The sequence below is a fragment of the Lontra canadensis genome, unplaced genomic scaffold (genome assembly GCF_010015895.1).
Source record: "Lontra canadensis isolate GAN:19392208 unplaced genomic scaffold, GSC_riverotter_1.0 scaffold2, whole genome shotgun sequence".
In the NCBI taxonomy this organism is placed as follows: Eukaryota; Metazoa; Chordata; class Mammalia; order Carnivora; family Mustelidae; genus Lontra; species Lontra canadensis.
Window position 1 is genome coordinate 39,766,984 of NW_022630996.1, and position 25,009 is coordinate 39,791,992.

The 25,009-nt window shown below is 46.3% G+C and overlaps 1 protein-coding gene and 1 pseudogene across 1 annotated transcript; both read left to right on the forward strand.

Moving 5' to 3' along the window:
- Positions 1-244: 244 nt before the first annotated feature.
- Positions 245-5,471, forward strand: TRIL (TLR4 interactor with leucine rich repeats). Its single transcript, XM_032872477.1, has one exon. The coding sequence runs from the start codon at positions 697-699 to the stop codon at positions 3,157-3,159; it is 2,463 nt and encodes an 820-aa protein (XP_032728368.1). The 5' UTR covers positions 245-696; the 3' UTR covers positions 3,160-5,471.
- A 6,021-nt stretch (positions 5,472-11,492) lies between these two features.
- On the forward strand, positions 11,493-20,570 carry LOC116878639 (annotated as a pseudogene).
- Positions 20,571-25,009: the final 4,439 nt, after the last annotated feature.

The window sequence follows — 25,009 nt, forward strand, 5'->3', positions numbered from 1 at the left end:
GAGCCACTTAGCGTTTCCTCCTCCCCCTGTCGGGGTCTGTCCTCCCTCCGCCGTCTCCTCTTTCTCCGCCTGCATCCCCGGGGGGCAGAGTGTGGGAAGAACGAATTTCCGCCGGGTTTGCCCGCCACTCGCCGACTTGGGTCCCTTCCGGACACAGCCGGAGGCCCCCCCCCCACCCCGGCTCCTCCTCCGGCTGTTCCACCGAGGCCGCTGGTGCGGGACCCAGAGGAAGGAGACGCGGGCTGCCGGGGCCGAGCCGCCGGGGCGCAGCAGCCAAGCCGCGCCCCGAGGAGCTCTTGGAAGGGCTCCCGCCTGCAGCTGGGGAATCCGCTCGGCGGGGAGAATCCGTGCCAGGGAATCCAGCTCTCCGGACTCAAGCTGCAAACAAAAAGCTCAGGTCTGGCTCCCTCCCTCCGCCCCCCGACGCACACCCGGAGAAACAGTTTTGCGCAGAAATGCAACAAGTAGCACCCGGAGCTCCCGGAGCGCCCTGAGCCGCCTGACTTGGCCGGGCGAAGCCTGCCTGCAGAGACCCGGGCCAGCCACCGGACAAAGGGCGGAGGAGGGGCTGGACCGCGCCGCGGAGTCCGAAAGAGGCCATTTAGAGACTCTGGCCAGGCCAAGGGGAATGCAGAGGAGACACAGAGCAGGCGGGCCAAGAGGACGATCCGGCCGCAGCACGCAGGGCGGGCGGCGATGGAGGCTGCCCGCGCGGTGCGCTTCCTACTCGTGGTGTGCGGCTGCCTCGCGCTCCCGCCGCGGGCCCAGCCGGTGTGCCCGGAGCGCTGCGACTGCCAGCACCCCCAGCACCTCCTGTGCACCAATAGGGGGCTCCGCGCCGTGCCCAAGACCAGCTCGCTGCCGAGCCCCCAGGACGTGCTCACCTACAGTCTCGGCGGCAACTTCATAACCAACATCACGGCCTTCGACTTCCACCGTCTGGGCCAGCTCAGACGGCTGGACCTGCAGTACAACCAGATCCGCTCTCTGCACCCCAAGACCTTTGAGAAGCTCTCCCGGCTGGAGGAACTCTACCTGGGGAACAACCTCCTGCAGGCGCTGGTCCCGGGCACGCTGGCCCCGCTGCGCAAGCTGCGCATCCTCTATGCCAATGGAAACGAGATCGCCCGCCTGAGCCGCGGCTCCTTTGAGGGCCTGGAGAGTCTGGTCAAGCTGCGGCTGGACGGGAATGCCCTGGGGGCGCTGCCGGACGCGGTCTTCGCCCCCTTGGGCAACTTGCTCTACCTACATCTGGAGTCCAACCGGATCCGCTTTCTGGGCAAGAACGCTTTTGCCCAGTTGGGCAAACTGCGCTTCCTCAACCTCTCTGCCAACGAGCTGCAGCCCTCCCTGCGCCACGCAGCCACCTTCGCACCGCTGCGCTCCCTCTCCACGCTCATCCTCTCGGCCAACAGCCTCCAGCACCTCGGGCCGCGTGTCTTCCAGCACCTGCCGCGTCTCGGCCTACTCTCACTCAGGGGCAACCAACTCACACACCTCGCACCGGAGGCCTTTTGGGGGTTGGAGGCCCTGCGCGAGCTGCGCCTGGAGGGGAATCGGTTGAGCCAACTGCCCGTAGCGCTGCTGCAGCCTCTGCAAAGCCTGGAGGCGCTGGACCTTAGCGGGAACGCTCTGTCCGCTCTGCACCCCACTATCTTTGGCCACCTGGGCCGGCTGCGCGAGCTCAGCCTGCGCGACAACGAGCTCAGCGCCCTCTCCGGGGACATCTTCGCCGCCAGCCCGGCCCTCTACCGGCTGGATCTAGACGGCAATGGCTGGACCTGCGACTGCCGTCTGCGGGGCCTGAAGCGCTGGATGGGCGACTGGCACTCGCAAGGCCGTCTTCTCACCGTGTTCGTGCAGTGTCGCCACCCGCCGGCCTTGCGAGGCAAGTACCTGGATTACCTGGATGACCAGCAGCTGCAGAACGGATCTTGTGCAGATCTCTCGCCCTCAGTCTCCCCGACCGCCGAAGGCCCGCGGGCGCCCTTACCCACCGCCACTGGGGGGGAGGTGGCGCCCCCTGCAGGTAGCCTCTCGGAGGAGCTGCCGCCGCAGCCGCAGTCGCAGCCACAGCCTCGCGGGCGATTTCTGCCTGGGGTGGCCTGGGATGGGGCCGCCAGGGAGCTCTTGGGCAACCGCAGCGCTCTGAAGCTGAGCCGACGGGGCCCTGGCCTCCAGCAGCCGGACCCCTCCGCTGCGGCGGCCACGGGCCCTGCGGCGGCCACGGGCCCTGCGCCACACCCCTTGGACCTGCTCCAGAAACCCGAGCGGGGACCCCTGACTCCGGCAGATGCGGCCCACGCGAAGCCCACCCCGACGGCCGCGCCCGCCTCTGCGCCACCGCCCGCCGGCGACCCCTGGCAGCGCGCGGCGAAGCAGCGCCTGGCCGCGCAGCAGCAGGAAAGTACCGCCCAGTCCGACGGCGGAGTCGGCCTGCCGCCGCTGGTGTCCGACCCTTGCGACTTCAACAAGTTCATCCTGTGCAACCTGACCGTGGAGGCGGTGGGCGCCGACAGCGCCTCGGTGCGCTGGGCGGTGCGCCAGCACCGCAGCCCACCACTGCTGGGCGGCGCGCGCTTCCGCCTGCTCTTCGACCGCTTTGGCCAGCAGCCCAAGTTCCACCGCTTCGTCTACCTGCCAGAGCGCAGCGACTCGGCCACGCTGCGCGAGCTGCGCGGAGACACCCCCTACCTGGTGTGCGTGGAGGGCGTCCTCGGGGGCCGGGTCTGCCCGGTGGCCCCCCGTGACCACTGCGCCGGGCTGGTCACCCTCCCGGAGCCTGGGAGCCGGAGCAGTGTTGACTACCAGCTGCTGACCTTGGTCTTGCTGGCCGTCAACGCGCTGCTGGTGCTCCTGGCGCTGGCGGCCTGGGCGTCCCGCTGGCTGCGGAGGAAGCTGCGGGCTCGGCGGAAGGGTGGGGCCCCTGTGCACGTTCGACACATGTACTCCACCCGACGTCCCCTGCGCTCCATGGGCACCGGCGTGTCTGCGGACTTCTCTGGCTTCCAGTCGCACCGGCCGCGCACCACTGTGTGTGCTCTCAGCGAGGCGGACCTCATCGAGTTCCCCTGCGACCGCTTCATGGACAGCGGGGGCGGCGGCACAGGGGGTAGCTTGAGAAGGGAGGACCATCTTCTGCAGCGATTTGCTGACTAGAGCCAGACTCCAGGGTGTGTGGAGACCATCTCATTGGCCTGGAGCAGCCAGCCACTTTCTGTGGAGCCCCTCAACCCACCTCAGGGGGAGATGTCATTTTATCAGAGCTTCTCCTTTCCCCCTTTTGTGCACTTGCCAGAGAGGCCAAAGGCGAAACCAGTTCGGCCCACACACGCCCCCGACAATTCCCAGTGCCCCCTCGTGAAGCGAATGGGTGGCACCTGGTGGTCAAGGCCAAGAGCAGGGGACAAACGGGAGGTAGTGTCCAGAGGTGGGAAGCCTTCTTTATATGGAGACCTTGGCACAACTGTGGATATGGCTTCTGTGGGATCGTGATGCAACAGTCTGGTCCCCTTTGGGGTAGAGAAGGGGGCTTTTGCCCCCGGTATGGCCAGAAAGAGATTTGTGTGCATGCTTTTTGTTTGCTCAGTGTGAAACAGAGGAGTTTTGTCCTATTTAAGGGAAGAGGAACTTCTTAGTATTACAAAGGAGGCTTGGCATCTTGACTACACTGGGCTGGTGGTCTCTGCCAAGAAGGTAGATGTTGTAAACTGGTGGCAAAGTTTAACACACCCGCCAAGGAACTCTTTCATGTTGGTTAATAGAACATTCAGGATAATTTAATGTTTAAATCATTAGAGATGCTATTTTTTTTTCAACAATGTGAAGAGCTCAGACATTTAACAAATTGACAGTAAACTCAAGGACTGTCTTAGTTGAGCTGAGCCGTTCAACTAGTATTTTCTTTTTAACATTAACACGCCAAGAACATTGGCCGACCTTGGGGTTAACTAAGATTACCTACTTTCTCAGGAGAAGGCTGCATACAAGACTTCTCTGTCAGGGTTGCTCCTGTGGCTTTTTAATTTTATTTTTCTAAACCTATATATGGAAAAGGAAATGTCAGTGCCAGACTTGGGAAAAGAATGTAAAGTGTGCGTAACCGATAGCCGCGTAGGGAACCGCAGCCCTCAAGTTCACTTAACTGCATCTCTGACACTGTGTCCAGATGGGAACAAATATGGTGTGGTACTTCTCGTGTTTTTATCGGTCACATGCAGGAGACTGTGCCCTGCTTCTACTGAGTTGCACGGTTAAGTGTTCAAGGCAGTTCTCTAATAGGGCAGCAAAAGGTGATACGCACTTGACAGTGTAACCCTCAATCACCTTAATGTCTTACTCTATATGAAATAGAGGGGAAGAAATTATTGGGGAAAAAAATGTGAAAAAGGGTACATCAGTAGTTGTCTGTTTCTACTAAAACCAGAAGATTTTTAGGAGTACTTAAACCTCACTGTGAAATAATGATCTATTTTGCAAGTTAATCTCTCCACGACCCTGTGTCTTACCATGTTATTAAATCTTACCTTTTAGTTAATAATTGCAGTATTTCTTTTAAATGTCTTTGTTTTAAATTTAGGATTAGGCTCCTTTATTTGCTCAGTTGTTTTCAGCTCTTTGGGACCCTCTCGTTCCCTCATATTTATGAAGTACATGTTTATCACTAAAGGTAGTGCTTTGGTTTACATTAATAATTTTGTGTGTGGTCTAAGAGCACAGGAAGAGCCTCGAGGAAGATCTGCGCGGTGATATCCGCCGTAGTTGTGGATTTATTGGCAGTGGGCTGTTTCAGAGAATATTGCTATGGTGCTAAGGCTAACCAGGAATCTTCTGTTTAGGGCCTTAAGCCCCTGAGGGTCCTGATGACTCAGGGAATCTGTCATAGTCTGGGGGACGGGGGTCCTTCAACCCCAGTGCACTCCCTTTTATGTTTGGCCTCCATGGAGCCAAGCCTGCCCTTGTCCCAACAGCTGAGCGGGGGACTCAGGGCTCTAAATGAATGGATCTGTGTTTATGTTCAGATGAATAAATGTCCAGACCACTTAAAGTGCAGCTGCTTCTCTGGCCATCTTCTCTGTGAGGCCAAAATTTAATAAACCGCAGGAAACAGGCTGTCATTCTTAGCATATGAGTACGTGGGAGAGGGGTCATTGCTTGCTCTTATTTGCAAATTTTGGGCTATTTACTTGCCCCTCTCATGCTCCTAGTTTCATTCATTTGTAGAGCAATGGCATCCTTGAGCTAGTCCTTTTGCACAGCAGTATAATCTTGAGCCCCACTGAAAGTCTGGAAGAGACCTCTGATGCTTCCCACCACTCACCTTTTCAACTTCAGAACATCACTGAAAGTACTTCACGGAAAAACAGTAAAATCTATGTAAAAACAGTTCAACTGGAAGGTCTTTCAGTGGGAAATGAATAAATGTTATACATTGTTATGTTCAGTTATGTCAATAAACCCACTTACTAATGTAGATCTTTTATTGTTGGAGTTTCCAAATACCTTAGACACTTGGTTTTCTATAGCAGTTTTCATTGACGACAATGAAACAAATGCTTGAAGTCTGTCTGTTGGTCCTCTCACGGTGGTTTTTAATTGCCATTTCTATGGGAAAGTGTGGACTTTATTTTTCAGAAATAGTTAGGAGAGTTTATACCCAAAGAAACAATGAGATGACTCTAAAAGCCGATGGTGAGCCATGATAAAAAAATGCTGTTAAAATACCAGGGGCAGCGAGATGACTGACTGGCTCTCAGCCAGCATTTCTGCCGTTTAAAGCAATCAGGACTTTTGACTCCCATGGTCAGTAATAAGGAGGTACCTTGAACTGGAGGTCATTTTTGCCATTACAAAGTGTATGAAAAGGTAAGATTCCTAAAACAAGAAAGAATAAACTTTGTATAAGGTAGGAGTGTTCATTTAGGGGACCATTGAGGGACACCTGGGTGGCTCAGTCGGTTAAGTGTCTGCCTTCGGCTCAGGACCTGATGCCGGGATCCTGGGATAGAGTCCCACATCGGGCTCCCTGCTCAGCTGGGGAGTCTGCTTCACCCTCTGCCTCTGTTTGTGTGCTCTCTCTTGTTTGTTCACTCTCTCTCTCTCTCAAATAAATAAAATTTAAAAATCTTAAAAATAACATAAAATAAAGCGGCATTGAAGCAGTTTGGAATGCGGTCGGACCCTCAGCTCAATCTGTTAAGATTATTCCTGGGAAATAATTGGCCTGTGATGAGAGCACCGTCACTAATTTGCAAAGACCTGGTTTTCTCCAGAAGTACAACAACGTGAACAGCTTCTCTCTATTAAGAAAGCATGAAAACAGGGGCTCAGTTGGTTAAGTGGCTACCTTCAGCTCAGGTCATGATCCCAGGTCCTGGGATTGAGCCCCGAATCGGGCTCTCTGCTTGGCGGGAAGCCTGCTTCTCCCTTTCCCACTCCCCCCTGCTTGTGTTCCCTTTCCCTCTATGCCTCTCTCTGTCAAATAAATAAATAAAATCTTAAAAAAATAATAATTAATAAAAAAAAAAGAAAGCATTTAAACAGACACTGGATTACCTGGTATTTGTGCTTCACTCCTCCCCAGTCTGCTTCTAAGCCTTGGAAATAAGTGACAGTGAAGCAGTCTCATGCCAGAAATGTATTAAAAATTGAGACCATGATCCAAGATGAAGCTAGATTTTTACCCAGTGTTATACCTTCACCATCTTAGAGAAATAGAACATCATTAAAGTTCAGTGTGATTTTAAGGAAGCGATGAAAACATTTTAGTCATTTGGGATTGCATTCTTTCTATTAACCTGATCTCTTTGTGCCTCAGTTTCTGCATCACTTAAAATGGGAATCTTGGGTCCTGACTGCAGAGTGCCTTTGTGAGGAATAAATGGGTAAAAAAGCATTTGACAGCACCAGCTATAAGACAGTTGTTCAATAAATGTTAGATGTATTATTAGTGGCAGTATTTTGTGCACAGAGCAACATATTGTAAGAGACATTTTAGAGATGTCATGGACAAGGCATTTCTGCTTAAGCCCTAACCAATCAGAAAATTCAGATAATGAGATTCAGTGACCCCTCCCTTTGTTCTAGTATATTGAGGCGCTTGTGTCATTTAATGTGGAAGGATAGCTCTTGAAATACCTTCTCATTATTCCTTTTTTCTCTCTCATTTTTTTAAATTTTTATTTTTTTAAGATTTTATTTACTTTGTTGACAGAGAGACAGCAAGAGCAAGGACACAAGCAGGAAGAGTGGGAGAGGGAAAGCAGGCTTCCTGCTCAGCAGTGAGCCCCATGTGGAACTTGATCCCAGGACAACGGGATCATGACCTGAGCCAAAGGCAGATGCTTAATGACTGAGCCACCCAGGCGCCCCCCCCCCATTATTTTTTAAAAAGAAACAGTGAACATACTAGTATTTGAGCGAACTTTTCTACATTTACTGAACTCTTGGCATAAGCTCGTTCATCTTGTAGATTGAAACTAAGGATATGTAAACGGCCTTGCTTCCCATTAACTTAATGATAGCATCCCCAAGTGTCCTTTGAGTTAGTTTTCTTAAAAAGATACTTGGCATACAACAATGCTTTTTTTGCTAGGGATTTCAAGTCACTTCGCCCTTCTCTATCATGTGGCAAATAATATTCTTTCCTTTTTACGTGAGAGACTGAGGTATTTGGAGATTATTTTTATGTTGATTGCTGAAATAATTAGGGGGAAATGTAGCTGCATCTGGTTGCTTTATCTTGGGACAGAATACCTAAATTTATCATTACATCTGTTTGAGAGATTTTAAGCTACAGGTGGTGTGATTCCTTATTGACACAGAAATATGGCTTTATAATTTGGCTGTGAAATGGCATCAGATGCCAGACAGAAATATATCCTCATACACCAGCATTTCAAGCAACAGCATCTCTTGACTCTAAATCTGTAACACTTTCTTCCAACCGACCAAAGCTTTATAAGGCTTGCTCCTTCCCCCTACTCTGTCTTCAAAATCAACTACCAAGGCGAGTTGGCTATGTTTCCTTCTAGCAGTCAGTTCTCCTCATTCACACAAGTGATGTTGTACAAAGTCACAGCAAACACTGAATGAACAAATTCTGACATTGCTCTGAGAGGAAATTCTGGTTTGGATTCCTGCAAGCATCTGGTCACATTTCCATCAATGTCTCAATACATAACTTTTATTTGGTGAGTGTTCCTGTTCCTGTTTAAATAAGACACCTTATTTTAAAAGATACTGTTGATTCATTAACGTGGAGATCATGGCCAACAGCTCTGTAACTCATGCCTGGATGGAGTTAACCTCACACACCGACTTGCTCTCTAGGACACATCGTTGTCATCTTTCACTGAGGAACTCTCGAGGGCATTTTGAAACAGCAGATCAACAAAAAGCAAGAAAGTGTGAGAACTGTGTCACCACCAAACAGACTATGAAAGGGACACTTGCTTATAGGAGGAGAGCTGCAACAAGAAGATGACACACTGCCTCCTCAGGGGGCATGCATGGACAACTGAAACGTCCCACAGCTCTGCAAGAGTCCACAAATAGTTGTAATGGCCGTGAACGTACCACAGGGTATTGATTCTGGGTTTGCAAATACATGCTGGTAAGAAGGAGAGCTCACAAATACATAATCTGCAAACAATGAAGACCAACTCTGCTTTTTATCTGCCCAGATCCTCCTCCTGGGACCCCACCCATTCTCCCAAAGCCATAAATTACCCCACTTTGAGCCTTGGCCCATCTTTTGTCTTTGAAGCTGGTAAGCATGCCTAAGAGTCCAGTTGTATCATCGGTGCAGGTGGCTCTGCCCCTGTGCGTGAAAGGAGAAAGTGGTGGGGAGCTTTTTGTTTTTAACAACTCTAGTTTGATATTTCCTAGCTATTCAGAATGCTTTTTGCTCCCTTGCTACATAGGCACAGTTTGTAGTTCTTTTTCGGGAGTACTTACACACACACACAAAATAAAGCTATGTGGGGCTCTTACCTCCGCCCACTCACTATTCCTGGTTTCTCAGGAAGGGCTCCTAGAAAGAAGAAATGGCTAAATATATCCCAAGGCTGTGGGCTAAGTGTAACCCCCAACCCCCATCTGCTCTGGGTTGACTCTCAGGTGGTGTCAGCCTCTGCCTCCCCTTTACAGTAAAGGTGTCTCTGATATTCCTGGACTCCACGGCATTCTTCTGTGTGCCAAACAAAAACATCACTCTGAGAACAGTTTGCTTCTTGGAAGTTCTTATTTATGTACTCTTACTGCCTTCACCCACTTTGTGAGGTCATTTACTTTTCCTATTTTTATTTTGCTTGCAGAATCCATGCACACGCAGCTTTTTGTTGGTTTTTGCCTTGTGCTCAATTCTACCTAGGCTGTTCTTCTTTATATCTTGTCGATGTCGCTCATTATTATTTTCTCTCTTTCTTATTTGGTTCTTTAAACAAAACTTACAATTTTATATAAAGCCAACAGACACATGAGAAGATGTTCAACATCACTCATCCTCAGATGTAGGCCAAAACAAAACTACAGTGAGAGATCACCTCATACGTGTCAGAGCGGCTAAAATTAATGTGTTGGTGAGGATGTGGAGAAAAAGGAAACTTCCTGTGCTGTTGGTGGGAATCTGAACTGTGGAAAACATTAGGGAGCTTCCTGAAAAAATTAAAAATAGAACTACCCTACCATCCAGTAAATGCATTACTGGGTATTTACCAAAAAAATACAAAAACACTAATTCCAAGGGATACATGCACTCCTATCTTTATTTAAGCATTATCCAATAGCCAAACTATGGAAATAGCCCCAATGTCCATCAACAGATGAATGGATAAAGAAGTGGTATATATGTACAATGGAATATTTCTCAGCCATAAAAAAGAATGACATCTTGCCGTTTACAACAACATGGTTGGAGCTAGTGTGTATTATGCTACGGGAAATAAGTCAGTCAGAGAAAGAAAAATACCATATGACTTCACTCATATATGGAATTTAAGAAACAAGGCAAATGAGTGAAGGGGGAAAAAGGGAGAGAGAGAGAGAGAGAAACCAAGAAATAGACTCTTAACTATAGAGAACAAACTGATGGTTACCAGACGGTGGTTGGGGAATGGATGAAATACGGGATGGAGATTAAAGAGTACATTTGTCATGATAGGAAAAAAAGAAGAAAGAAAGAAACCCAAAGTGAGATAACTAAAATTTTTTAAAAAATAACATAATTTTCAACTTAAAAATAGGTTGCAAGACTATTTCAGAAAATTTCTGTATACCCTTTAACCAGCTCTACTAATTGTTAATATTTTGAGCCATTTGCTTCATTATTCTCTTGCTTAACTATTTAAGAGTAAATTGCAGCCATCATGTTCCTTTATCCTAAATATTTCAGTTGTGTTTCCTAAGAACAAGGACATTCTTTTATATAACCATAGTACGATTATCAAGAAAAAACTTTACACCAATAAAATGCTATTCTCTAATTCATAATCTATATTTAAAATACAGCAATTGTCCCAATAGTACCCTTTCAAAAGCTTTATCCCCTCTGTTCAATGTAGGATCATGCATTGCATTTCGTTGTCAGTTTGTTATGCTCTCTCTCTTTCTCTCTCTCTGTCCATTTCCTTTGGTTTGATATTCTTCTTCTTTTTTTTTTAAGCAAGGATTATTGAGATATAATGAAAATCTAATTATGTGTATGTTTGATCATTTGATATCGTCCTACACAGCTCTTGGATAGTCTGTAGGGTTTTTTTTCCTTTGACACTTTTAAAATCTTTGTAGTTCAGCTTGGATGACTTCTTTTGACCTATCTTTATATTTACTGATCTTCTTTCAACCGGTTCCATCTCCTAATTAGCCCTTTAAGGAATTCTTCATCTCTGATATGTTTTTTTCCCCTCGCGTTTCTTTCGTTTCTTTTAAAAAACATGTATAATTCTCTGTTGAAATTCTGCATCTGTTCATGCATGTTCTGTAGCTTCCCACTACGTCTTTTAATATATTAATCTAAATTGAATTAAAGTCCGTTTCTCAAATCTTGGTCATCTTGGTCATCTCTGAGTCTAGTTTTACTGTGTATATTTATAGTCTATAGTTATCTAGTTTTATCTTTAAACAATAGGTAGTCTCTTTTATGTGCTTTTTTGCCTTTGTAAGTTTTGTAAGTCACATACACATATATCTGTCAAATAATATGTTTAACCTCAATTTTGAAAATCATTTGTTTTCGGAAGAACTTGTTATGCATAGTAAGTAAGAAGATTTCTTAATTCAACAGACTGTTTTTGGAGATTTTGTACACATAGACAGATGTTCTTAAGTTAAATTTGTGCAAGAGTTTGTGCTAACATATATGCAGATTAACGCCTAGTGATAGGTTTTCTTTTTACTTAATTGTTTTCTCTCCAACATGGGGTAAAAATTAGGGACCCCTTTCAAGTAAAATTAATGTGACTCCTTTTGTTATGAATATCTCTGTGAACGGGATGACTTTAGATGACTTTAGATGTCTGAAAGAGTTCAAGGAAGGAGAGTAAAGAACTATGCACTTTTTAAAGCCCCGTGTTTGGGGTTCTTCATGTCAGCTTGAGAAAATCCCCAGTCATGGTATCATGAATTCTCAATTAGACATCTTTGTGGTGCATTTGCTTAGGAAGGAAACTTATCTTATAAAAGGCAATGACTTTCTAATGCACACATTGAACTGTAAACAAATGCTCAGTCTGAAACCAAATTGGTAGAAGACGAGCCCAAGGAATGATCTACAGTAGGATTTGTGCTTTCTGGAATAGTGCCTCTCTTCTGGCAAGGACTGTGCAAACTTGACACTGTATAAGAATTACCAGATCTCAAAATTTTAGACAGACAAATTATAGCACATTATCACAGGGAAAATAAGAATACTGAATTTTCATATTGCCCACATCAAAGGTATTATTACCTGATGCCATAGACCAATTTACAGAAAGGATATGCTGTATTTGAGACTTTTATCTTGGCTTTATATATGGATTATTTCATTTATGTAAACATATAAGGTGGACGTTACGTAGAGTGAGCATGTAAGACCCAAGTATTGGCTGTTTGGGGACAGAAGATATTTAATTTACTTAATTTAACAGATTCTCACAAGCACGTATATTGTGTCAGACACTATTTTAAGAGCATTCCTCACACTAATTCATTATGTCCTCAGAATAACCCTCTGACGTAGGTACTGTTACTATCCCCCCAGTGGAGATGAGGAAACTGAGCCACAGGGAAATTATGTACTTTGACCCAGAATCCTGAGTGGGGAGGTGTTTGAGTCTGGACGGGAAGCCAGACTGCCTGACTCCAGAGCTCTTGCTGCCAACCCCGACCCTCTGCTGCCTCGTGTGTACACATGACCACTGATAAAACATCAAGGGATTGTCCTTGGGAATAGTTCATCCCTGCCCCCACCCTCCAATGTAACGCTTTAAAAATCATCTCAAAGCAGGTGGGCCTTTATCTTTGGCCTATTTTTCTCAATCTGTGTAATACACCAAGGGCGATATCAATTCATCCTTAAATATTTAATGACAGACAGGCCGTCCCTCTCCTAGACACAAACGCTTCACTCTGTCTTGACATTGATGGGTCACTGTTGTGCACCATGGGGTCAGTTCTTTCCACTGGTTTGCAAGCTCCCTTAGGACACGAACCTCATTTTGTATTTCTTCTTGTGTTTCCACAGGGCCTGAACTCCGAGCTGAGTCCCTGGTTACCTGCTTACTGATGAGTGCTGCAAGGCAGCTGTTCAACATTTTCCCACCGAGACACACATGCTAGACATTGTTCACATAAGTGACACACACTTTTGTAGAGGGGCAAGTCATTTACTAGCCATAATTCTACCCAGATATACATTTATATAGCAACAGTGGGAAACTGATGTAAGATGGTGGTATGATAGGACTCTACTTTTTCTTTTCTTTTCTTTTCTTTTTTTTTTTTTGATTCTACTTTTTCTATCTTTATTATAGGAATACAGTTCTCAAAAGGTGGACATTTGGGAAATGTAACATTTTTCCCCTTGTCTACTATTTATAGATTTCACATTATAGAGAACAGCTCTAGGATTATGCATCATTTATGATGGTAGTCTTATCATCTAGCATAGCGCGTTTCCCATAGTAGGTTCTCAATAAATGTTAGTAGTTTTTTTTTTTTTAATTAAGCCTTAGTCCTATTAGAAAAGGAGTTACTATATCTTTTGAGTCTACCAAAAGCTGAGTTTTTACTTTCTAGAACACGGAACAGAATATTGTTGTGTACATGCTAGTGTCTTTATCTTCCACCTTGTCTCCATTCTTTAGTAACTTCTTGCCCTATGGAATCATTACCAAGACTTTTTTAAGAATCCAAGGCCCAGCAGTAATTTATGAATTTCTTTCGGTACCAGAAAGACACAATAAGACAAGTGTTTTTGTGAGATAAGAAACATTTCCGCGACACCGCGAGGCATGAATTGAAGTGTAGGCAAGTAGTCCCACCAGGTGAATGATTATCTGCCGTTGCCAGAGTGAGCGGGCTCAGTGGCTGATGAAGCCATTGACCTTGGCATATTTATCATCATTACCCCAGGGGACAGAAACCAATGTATCTATTCTTGCGAATACACATCCATAAAAGGAGGCAAAATCCAGTGGGAGACAATTTGTATTTATAGGTGGTGGTGGTGTGTGTGTGTGTGTCTGTGAGAGAGAGAGAGAGACAGAAAAAGAGCAAGAATGTTTCATTTTTTACATTTTCTTTCCACTTAACTTTTTGCATGACATCCATCTCTCGTCTGCAAGCTCAGACTCCTAATAACCACTCCGATCTGCAAGACTTCAAGGGGCATAGTTTTTCCTTATAAGGGAGCTGAATAAGGCTGAAAACAAAGACAATCTGTGTTATCATCTCTCAGACTATGATTGCCATCTGAAGAGGGGAGGCCAGAGGTGAAGGATGTGACCTTGGATGATGCTGGTGCTATCTATCCCCCTCCCCGCCCCCCACATAGTGCTATCTGCTTTCTGGACTGGAGTTTAGAGGCAAATTTGGGGATCTGAGTGCACACAGAGCACCAAGCCTGCTTAGGTGATAGTGAAGCAGATCCCCCATGGAGGCTGTTGAGGGGAGGGGGGTGCAAGAGGGCGGGGGCCAAGTGCTCGGTCCATAGCAGTCCTGGGACAAGATTCATAAGGGGAGAGAGGCTTTGTTTCCGGAAAGAAGTGGTCGCAGTTTCAGTTTGTTTGGGCTGCTGTGTCAGAGTGCCGCAAATTGGCTCAAGCAACAGAAATGTAGTGTCTCACCATTCTGGAGCCAAGAAGTCCAAGGTTGAGGTGTCGGGGTTGATTCTGTCAGCTCCATGCATCTCATGCTTCTGGTGGTCTTCTGGAGATCTTTGACCTTCCTTAGTTTATGCATCGGCCCAATCTCTGCCTTCTTCATGCAGGATTCTCCCCGTGTGCCTGTGTTCAAATTCCCCCCACCTTTTTAAAAAAGATTATATTTATTTATTGGACAGAGAGAGACACAGTGAGAGAGGCAACTCAAGCAACACAAGCAGAGGGACTGGGAGAGGGAGAAGCAGGCTTCCCACCAAGCAGGGAGCCTGATGCGGGGCTCGATCCGAGGATGCTGGGATCATGACCTGAGCCAAAGGCAGACACTTAACAACTAAGCCATCCAGGTGCCCCCAAATTTACCCTTTTTATAAGGACACCAGTCATACTGGAGGGAGTATGGGGCCCACCCTACAGGATGACCCCATCTTAACAATAATTATATCTGCAATGGCCCTCTTTCCAAATAATCTCATATTCTAAGGTGCTGGGAGTTAGGGCTTCAACATCTGAATTTGTAGAGTGGGAGGACACACAATCCAGCCCATAAGAATTCAGAAATGAGTTGGTTCAGTTGGGGGTACCTTTTTTTTTTTTAATATTTTTTTATTTATTTGAGAGAGAGAGAGAGAGAGAGACCAAGCACAGAGGGGAGGGGCTGAGGAAGAGGGAGAAAGTCTTAAGCAGATCCCCCACCAAGAGCAGAGCCTGATAGGAGGTTCCATCTCAGAATCCTGAGATCACGACTATGAGCCTAAACCGAGTTGAAGTCTCCACCCAGGCGCCCTGGGGGTATCTTTTTATTAATTAAAGGCAACAGGAAAGACACACGAAACCGAGAGAAGAACCAGGGGAACAGTTCAATTTTTTTCCTAACGAAGAGTCAGACATGGGAAAGCAAAGCCTGTGGGGCAAAGGGGTAGGATTCCCTCAGCGTTTATCAGGACAATCATCCCTTTGAGGACACTGACAGCATCTGAGTTGAAATATGATCTCTGGGTCAAAGAGGACCTAAGTCCCCAAAGCGTTTGCAAAGTCCCTGTGGTATGAGAATTCTAGCTGCCCAGAAGAATCACCCAAAGTCCTTGGCCTGATGCCTTCAGAAATATGGGTGTGCTTACTGGAGGGGCCTTCCGCGCTCCCTGTGCTCTCAAAGATGGTGGGAACTATTTGAGGAGGCTCAGCTCCTGCAGAAGCATCCCATCTTTTCAGCCACTTTGCTTCCCCATTTGTACAAAATAGGTCAAAATACATTATCTATCTCCCTGACAAATGCCAAGGTAGAATGATATGCAGCTAAGGTCGGGTGCCAACTGCTTTGTTCGATGCTGGCATATCTTATCTCAGTCCTCCCAGAAGCCTATAGTACTACTCCCATTTTCCAGATGCAGCCATCAAGGCTCAGAGATCAGACTGGCCCAGGGGCTCACACGGGCGGTGAGTCAGAGCCCATCGTTATGCACGCTGTATTCCTTTCATCCTGCCTCGCTGCTTCCCTAAGTATCTGAGGGTAAATCTTTGAAGAATGCGACTTTTTAAAAAGATGTTATTATCACAGTGAGGTAAGATTTCATTTTACCCCCATGGAGCCTCTGGTGTAAAATGAGGAGACCAGATTCAAATGATCTCCGTGTATTCACGTAGCCCTAGCATGCGTCTAAAATTATGACTTTATTTTCCTCTTTGGGAAGTAAGAAGAAGAGGATGTAGGCTGTCCATCTGGGTTTTTTTTTTTTCTTTTGTTTGTTTGTTTTTTTTAAAAGATGGAATTTTAACATCTCCTTGAGGAATTTCCTGGTTCTCAACCAAGTATGTACAGCCCGCCTCTCGAAGCTCGTCTATTTTTGACTGCAATGGGATTACAATCTGCTGATTTGGGCGGCAATGTCTTTGGAGCCTCATATTTTTCTGTCCTCTCTTTCAAGCGCCCCCGTGTTCCTACTGCTCCCGCAGAGCTGAGTGCAGGGAGCCTGGTTCGCAGCGAGCAGTAGCCCATCTCCCTGGCCAGGGACACCCGCTGGTCTTTCTGGGCCGGGATCGACTTCCGCTCTGGGCACGTCTCCTGTGGGCCCCGCAAACAGGCTTTGACTGATTGAGCTCAGAACACTCGCTTGTTTGTGGATATGGTAATGACGCCAGTAAAATTCAATTACCGTATCCCAGAGGACCTCGGCGAGCGATAATAAATTAGGGAACATGAGCTTTGGAGTATCTGAACTGAAATTATAATGGGGCTATTGAAAAACAAACAAACAAAAATCCCAAGCATTCATTTAATAATAGATGCTGCAGTTTTCCCCACCAAAAATTAGTTCATCAACCAACCCTTTGTTCTTGTCATAAAAGAATGTGCCCTTGACACAGCCAAGAACATTTTATCTTAATTACTTGGTATTGTCGTCGCCCCCAGAGCACACCTGGCTTCGGGGTAAGTGGTACACAGGGAGGAAGCAGCCGCCTGGAGGGGTCCCCCAAGGCCACGGCACTAATCCACGTTGGGCTCACAGATGCTCGCTGCCGCCCATGGCCTTGGGTTTCAGGTTGCCATCTAGGCCTGGGGTTTGAATGGAGGTTGTAATCTCAGAAGGTCCGGCTAGCACTTAACCACTGACATCCATCAAGAATATCAAGGCTCACATTGTCTCATTAATTTGAACCAGCTTTCCTGCTATCAGATCCTTTTTCATTTCTAACCTTTCCACTCTGCCTTTCTTCCTCTGTGCACAGTTTATAGCGTCTCCTGTTCGTGGTTTCTGTCGGAGACTTGTGCTCTGGGAGCCCACTCTTGGGGAGGTGGGGGAAGGTGCCTTTGCCCTCCTCCACGATACAAATCGGCTTTGCGTGTTTCTTCTCCAATGTGAAGGTCAAGCGCATGGAGAGAGAAAGAACATTGACAGCATTCTGGATGCATCTGTAGCCTCTATTCTGTAGATAATTTTCAAGCTAAAATTGCTATCTTCCTTCACTTTATCTCCTTTCTCATCCAGATTCTAACATCCGAAAGTGTAATGCAGAATTGACAGATTGCTGAACAGAGGAGATATGAAGAAGATAACCAAGGTGCTAAAACAAAAACAAAAACAAAAAAACCCCAAAAAAGAAAACTGAATTAACACCAGCAGGTCATTTTCCACCTGTGGTAAGTATCTCTCTCTGAGAGACCAAGCCCCTTTCTCGGAGAATTGCTCCTCCCTCCCCCCCACCAACCACATGAAGGACTATAAACTTGGGTCACACTTACTTTCCATGACTCCCTGAGGCTGGCTGATCTTTGACCCAAGCTAGGCACAAGAGAATTTTGCTCTGGGAGCTGCAGTGTCAAACAGCTATTTGGTTGGCTGGAGCTTGGAGAAGGTAGAGCTCTGGGTTTTAGGGCCGCCATTTTCAGCCGTGTGTGCAGACAGGTGGAAAGTGAGGGGGTGGGATAAGTTTTGCCATGAATCAGAGATGTTGAGAGAAGCAGACCAGAGATGTCCACTCATTGTATAAAGGATGACCCTCCATTCTCTCTACAAACAACCCTCAACTTCTGACTACGTCCGCTAAGACCTTGTGCCTAAGGCTGCATCTTTAACCTCAACCCTTTATTCCCTCTTAATCTAATTATCTTCTTGGCCAATGCCTGTGCCACATTCATCTTTTCAGTGCCTTAACCATTTTCCTCTAATACCCACACATTATAAAAATTTAATGTATTATTTCATCAGAGACAAGTGATCTGGCAATTTGTGACACACTGTCTTAGGACTTGTCAAAATTAAGGGTGAGTCTTTCCATCCCAAAGAGACAGACATTTCAGAACATCAAGAGACAAAAAGCAGCCAAAGGAGGAGTTTACTGTCCCTTTATTTCCCGTGAAATACAACGCCGAGCAGGGTTCATATTTTACCCACACTCTTCCTGTCCTCTGCCAAAGGAGGGATTTCATCCAATGTCCCAGCTGTTCTGGGGTCTGCACTCGGGGGGCTGGGTTGGAAGGGGGCACACGCAGGAGGGTTTTGCTCACATGCCACAGCTGTGCCTGGGGCCTCTGTACAGGCAATCAAGCGACCTTCCCTCAGGCAGAAGCCTAGGGAAACATCCAGACTGACTCTCCTCATTTGGCACAATGAAGGGCAAATATCTCTCCATGATCTATTAGGAAATGAATTAGCAAGCACAATGTCTAAATAAAGGGGAACTTAAAAAGGAGATCATATTTCCCATTCCCTAGGTATTAATAATATTCTGCAAAAAGGTCATGGGTCTTGGTATCACTCGTTTAAGAACTATGGTCACAGTTTATTAACCTCTTATTGTTCTCCTCTGGAGAAAAAACATTAGAATGTAAGGTGTTTGGGCCAACTGTAACCTAAACCTAAACAGGCCAATCTCTGTGCTGGGCTTTTTACATGTACCTTATCCAAATGTCACAGTGGTTCTATAGTATGACGATGGCACTACAAATTTTCTAAGATGTTAGGTGACTGACTCAAAGGCCACACAACTGGGAAATAGAAAAGTTGTTAAGTGACAAATCTGGTATATTTTAAAAGGTCACATAGCTGGAATGTGGCCTTGAATTTACCTTACTCTTAAAGCTAGCCTAATTCCATTGCACTCCAGTACAATATTTCCCAAACTTGTCTGATAAGACTCCTCAGGGTAGTGCTTATTAAAACTCCGGTCCTGGGTCCAATCCTCCTGCAGATCTAATAAACCAGAATCTTTTAGAAATGGGTATGGTGGGGCACCTGGGTGGCTCAGTGGGTTAAAGCCTCTGCCTTCAGCTCAGGTCATGATCTCAGGGTCCTGGGATCGAGCCCCACATCGAGAGCCCTGCTTCTTCCGCTCTCTCTGCCTGCCTCTCTGCCTACTTGTGGTCTCTGTCTGTCAAATAAATGAATAAAATCTTAAAAAAAAGAAAAAGAAAAAGAAAACGAAACGGGTACGGTAATTCACCCCAGGTGAATCTGACCTGGTAAGTTAGGTAAATATTGCTGGAATGCCTTAATTTCTTTTTAACTTAGCAACTCTTGGCAAGATGTATGCAAAAAAAAACCCCCAACCAAACAAAAAACCCTTTATTTAAAAAAAAAAAAGATTTTATGTATTTATCTGAGAGCAAGCAAAAGAGAGAGAGGATGAGTAGGGGGGAAGGGCAGAGGGAGAGGGAGAAGCAGACTCCCCACTAAGCAGGGAACCCAAGGTAGAACTTGATCCCAGGACCTTGATCCCAGAATCCCAGGATCAGGACCCAGGCTGAAGGCAGATGCCCAATAGACTGAGCTTCTCAGGATTTTCTCTTTTTAATACACTTTTTATTTGGGGATAATTTTAGATATGCAGCTAAGTTGTAAAGATAACGCAGAGAGAGCTCACCCACCTTACCCCACCCATTTCCCCCCTCACATGAAGATCTTACACAACCATGGTCCATTTGTCAAAATGTGGGAACAAACACCGACAAATTACTATTGGCTATTAGGATCACTTGTTCTGGATATGAGGATGTGGAAGGAAAGAGAAAGACAAGCCAGACCATAGTTCCTTTTTCTTTCCTTACTCCTAAGTAAGCTGAAACCAGACAGGATTGGCAGAAGGTGTGTGATCAAGAAGCAAACTGAATTTAGACCTTTGCTGCATCTATTGTGAGAAAGAACACCATTCTTGGCAATCAGACTGCCAACATTCCAAAAAATGTTGACATCACTCCAAAGGGACCCACTCTTATTGCGAAGGGCACCAGAGAAACCCTGCAGAGGGACTTCAGTCCCATCAATGTAGAACTCGGTCTCTTTGAAAAATTAAAAAAAAAAAAAAAAGAGGCTTCAAGTTGACAAATGGTGGGAACTAGAAAAGAACTGCTATTGTCCGCACCATCAGTAGTCAAGCGTGTCGCACTGGGTTTCCGTTACAAGCTCAGGTCAGCGTGTGCTCACTTCCCCGTCAACGTTGTTATTCAGGAGAATGCTTCTCTTGTTAAAATCAGAAATTTCTTGGGTGAAAAATACATCCACAGCGTTTGGATGAGGCCACGTACGACTCGTTCAGTATCTCAAGCCCTAGAGAGATGAGTTAATTCTTGATGGAAATGGCATTGAACTTGTATCCAACTCTGCTGCCTTGACTCGGCAAGCCGCAACAGTTAAAAAAAACAAGGGTATCAGAAAATTTGGGGATGGGGCCTAGGTTTCTGAAGAAGGAAGAGTTCATCAGGCTGGTGAGTAAGGCCTACATTGTCCAGCTACAGAAATGACAAGATGCTGGATGATTTTTCAGACGTATTTGTGATATTTTAAAGAGGCAATAAAAGCTATATTGATTGGGGACTTTCGCTTAAACCAATAAAAAAAAGAAGCAAGTTGAGATTATTTCCCGCAGGATGGAGACGGTTCTGGTAAGAACAAAATACATATGCATGTATGAGCTGTGACATGCAAATTGTGTAATTTTGGTGATTTCATGGATGAGTTCCACGCGTTTCTATTTGCCTTTAAAATTGGCATTGCAGAATTCATACTTACAATTTAAATTTTTGTTTTCTTTACTTGGCATGGCCTTAAATAGCAAATTAAAAAAATACCGTAACTAGTTGAGGTAGAGACTGGAGCAGAAGGAAAAAAATCCTATAGGTTAGTTCCCCAACGGCACTTTTTTTGCCCTTATTTTTTGGACCAGGGCTCCACATTTGCCTTTTGCACGGGGTCCCACAAATTATCTAGCGAGGCCAGCCCATCCCTAGTCAAGAGCCATTGTCTTGACAAAGCCACTGATGGTGACGACTGTGGCACCCAGACAGATAACAGGAAAGACATGTCGGGGGAAGGGACCTTTCTGCCATCCTCGGCAGTTACAGCAGTGAGGGGGCGCTTTCTCCCGCACTAAGCAACCCAGAAGGCTACAGGCACCTCCGGAGGATTCCCGATATTTTAGCGCTGCTCGATAGGGCCTGGGGCAGTGGCATTCCTGTGGGACGTTCCCAGTGGCCAAGTGTTTTTGGATGCAGAAAGTGTCATGGCAAATGCCACATCAAGAAGCAGTTAGATGCTTGACCTGCCCCAGGCATGTGGCTTCTGCACGTACCACCCTAGATCGTACGGCTTAATTATGCTTGTGCTCCAGTGGGCAGTGTTTCTCTTTTAGCTGGAGTATTCAATCAAAGAGATATCCTCGGCATCTCCAAAACCTGCAAACTCATTAAACACAGAATGGGGTGTTTTTGTGAAAAGACCGCACTGTGGGTTTGGGACAGCAACTTTAATTTATATCTGAAAACAAATTAGCCTAATGGAGCAGAACGGATGCAAACGACTGTATGCCCAGCCTGCACCAGGGACCAGAACATGGCTCTTGGGCTAATTGAAGGACACGACGGCACTCTCCATGCTCTGCCATTTATGCTGCAGTGTGCCTTTTAGGATAAGGTGTTTCTTTTAGAATAGGAAGGATTTCCAGCTGGTGGGGTGAGGTCTGTCCTTCTCTGTGGAGTGGGGTCATGTTGCTGGGACACCTGGAAAGAGATGGCAACCACAAGCAGGAGGAGTAACACTTCGTGTGCCAAGGTGTGACTACGGGCAGCCCTGGTTGTGGGCGTGTCCTCGTCATCTTGGTGACAGCTGTGTCACCCAGTGGTGTGACATGGGATCAAGCATTGAGCATAGTTAGTAGCCGGTCAACTCAAACATCTGCCTAGAGCCCTTCTGTCTGTGGAAATCAGAACAGGGGTGGGGGGTGGGTCTTCTCCCTCCCCCTCCCCAGCCAGCCTCTGGAGGCTTCTCCCAACCTCCAGCCTCCTGTTCTTCTCTATCCCTCTTGTTCTCCTACTCTGTCTTCATTAGTCTTCTTTCCTGTCTTTTTCTTCACTTGCACCAGTGTGATTTCTGCCAAGATGGGAACTCTCTCTGCCTTGTTTGCTGCTGTTTCTTGGGTCCCTTGTACATTGCCCACTACATGGTAGGGGCTGGGTAATCATTTGTTGAGTGAATTGTCAACTGGAACTGGCCAGCCTGATTCTCCATATGCTACATCCCAACGCCGTCACCAAGCCCCACCCTCACGCCCTGCTCCAGCCGCATTAGATCTGTGAAGATCTGTAGCCTTTCCTTTCTCCCACAATACACATCTCCCCTTTCTATCTGTGCTCAGGCTCTCCTTTCTCCCTTCACATCCCACTGCAGCCTCTACAACTCCGTAGTGCCTTCCCGCGGTGCATACTCACAGCTGAACCATGCTCTATGGGGCTTCTTTAGTTAGCATCAGCCCCAAGTAACGCTAAGCAACTTCCGGGCCAAACAGTGCCATGTGTGTCTTTTCCCCCAACCCATGCACTTTAGATGTTTGACAAGTGAATATGCAAATACCATGTCCAAAGAAACACAGCCTGCTAACAGCAAGGACCAGGCTAGTGCCCAGATATCCGGTCTTCCATCTGTGATACCTTGTTATTTCCATCAAAGAATGCCTTTGAGAGGACATTCTCACCAACTCTCCCTGAACCCACAGCATAGTTTCTGCACTTCTACAAACCTCAGCTTCCTGGTTCCTATTCTTTCTTCCTAAAGCAACCCTTTCCTTAATTTGTCTTTGTCTTAACTCCTTACCTTAATCACAGTGTCCTCCGATTAATTAATTTTCACAAAGTGTTAAAAGCACAGAGAGATTTTGGGTGTGAAGATTTTGTTGGAATTTGCAGATGTTTTAAAGTTACTTAAACCGAAGGAATACATCCTGAGCACATTTACAAGTTTTCTGGTGTCTGTTTTATAAATTCATTTTCTTTTTCATGAAAAATTTCAAACACACATAAAAATAGCCAGACCAGTACAATAGTAGGAATAGTACAACCTCACAGATTCATCACGCAGATTAACAATTATCAATGATTCGCAACGTTTCCTTTTTCTTTTTTATTCTTTGTTGAATTATTTTAAAGCACATTCCAGACGGCATTTCATTTTATCCTACTTCAAAATGCCTCCTTTTTTAATGTAATGACACCTACCAAAGGAACAATAATTCCTTAGAAATGTAATAAAATCTTCTTGGGGGTATTTGAGGGGGTGGAGTGGAGCTTCTCTGTACTCTCTAATTGTATCACAGAACAGAATAACCCCCTCTAAGGAAGGATGTGTGCCTCTATTTACTTTCGTACAAATTTTAGATGGAAGTGTGAAATGTCTCATACTTTTTGTCCTGGGTGAGTGGAGCTTCATTAGAACTTTCATAACCATCTTTGGGCTCCTGGGTGGCTCAGTTGGTTAAGTGTCTGCCTTCAGCTCAGATCATGATCCCAGGACCCTGGGATGGAGCCGTGTCTGGCTCCCTGCTCAGCAGGGAGTCTGCTTCTCCCTCTCCCCCTCTTCCCCTTCCCCAGACCCCGGCTCATGTTCTCTTTCTCTCTCTCAAATACGTAAATAAAATCTTAAAAAAAAAAAAAAAAAAGAACTTTCTAAATCATCTAGAATTTTCTCCTCTTAAGGTCTCAGTAGACGCTGGCTTTGGAGAGCTGCGTGCTCTCGGTGGCCCACCCACGGGCTGTGCTCACACTCTCCAGGCCCTTTGAAAGCTCGCACTCCGCTCACCACCCATGAGCAGTCCCTATACCACGGTAAGGTTGCACTTCGACGATCAGGTATTTTCATTTTCTGTCTTCCTTGTTGGCCCTGACATTCCATAAACATAGTGACAAGGTAACAATAAAGAGAAGGTATTCGGATTAGTTAAGTGAATTAATATTCAAGTTTAAACTTTGAAGATCCCGCTATCACCTACAGCATCCACAGGGCTGTGGAGAGAGAACTAAGGAGACAGGCGGATGAGAACCACCTGGCAGAGCCTTTCTTGCCTCACCAGAAACCAGTGACCGTGGGTGCGTCCTCCTCAGAAGACCCTCTCGCTCCTTCCAAGCGCCAGCACCCTCCCAGATTTGGCAGGACCCAGTTCCGCCCCCTCCCTCCCTCTTTCCTCCTACCCACCCCTGAAGCTCATTTCCCTTCCTTCTAGAGCACAGCTTGTTTTCTCCCATTGCTAAGCAGCCTGGTGCACTCGGGCAGTGCTGGCTGCCGCCTGTCCATTCCCGCCCTGTTCCCATTATTCAGATTAACCCTATGTGGCTGGACATAGATTAAAAACCTGGGCTTGTGTGACAGTCCCAAGAATCACATCAAGCTGTCAAGAGCAACCTACACTTTGCATTCCCTAGCACGGGGTTCTTTCCAGGGGCAAGGAAGTGCCATGGGCGAGGGCTCCGTGGTCACACACACCTGACCTTGACTTCTGGTCCCACCACTTAGTAATGGAGTGACTTAGTCAATTCTAGGAGGTTACTCATTCTTTCCAGCTAAATCTTGGTTTTTGCACCAGTGGAAGGGAATGATAACAGTTGCTGAATTTGCCTGCTCTGAAGGTCGAATTACTCAGTGGGTCAGGCACTCAGTACAGCGTCTACTATGTAGTGAGAACTCAAGAGACATTAGCTCAGACTGATGCCATTTGGACAGCACTGCTGTATCTAGGATCTGCTTTCACAACAGTTTTAGTTACCTAGTAGAGGTAACCGTTAGTACTTTCATTTGGGGCATGGAAAACACAGGCACAGAGAGGGAAAGCAACTTGCTCAAAGGCAAACAGCTAAACTAGTGTTGGAATTAGACTTGTTTTGCATTTTT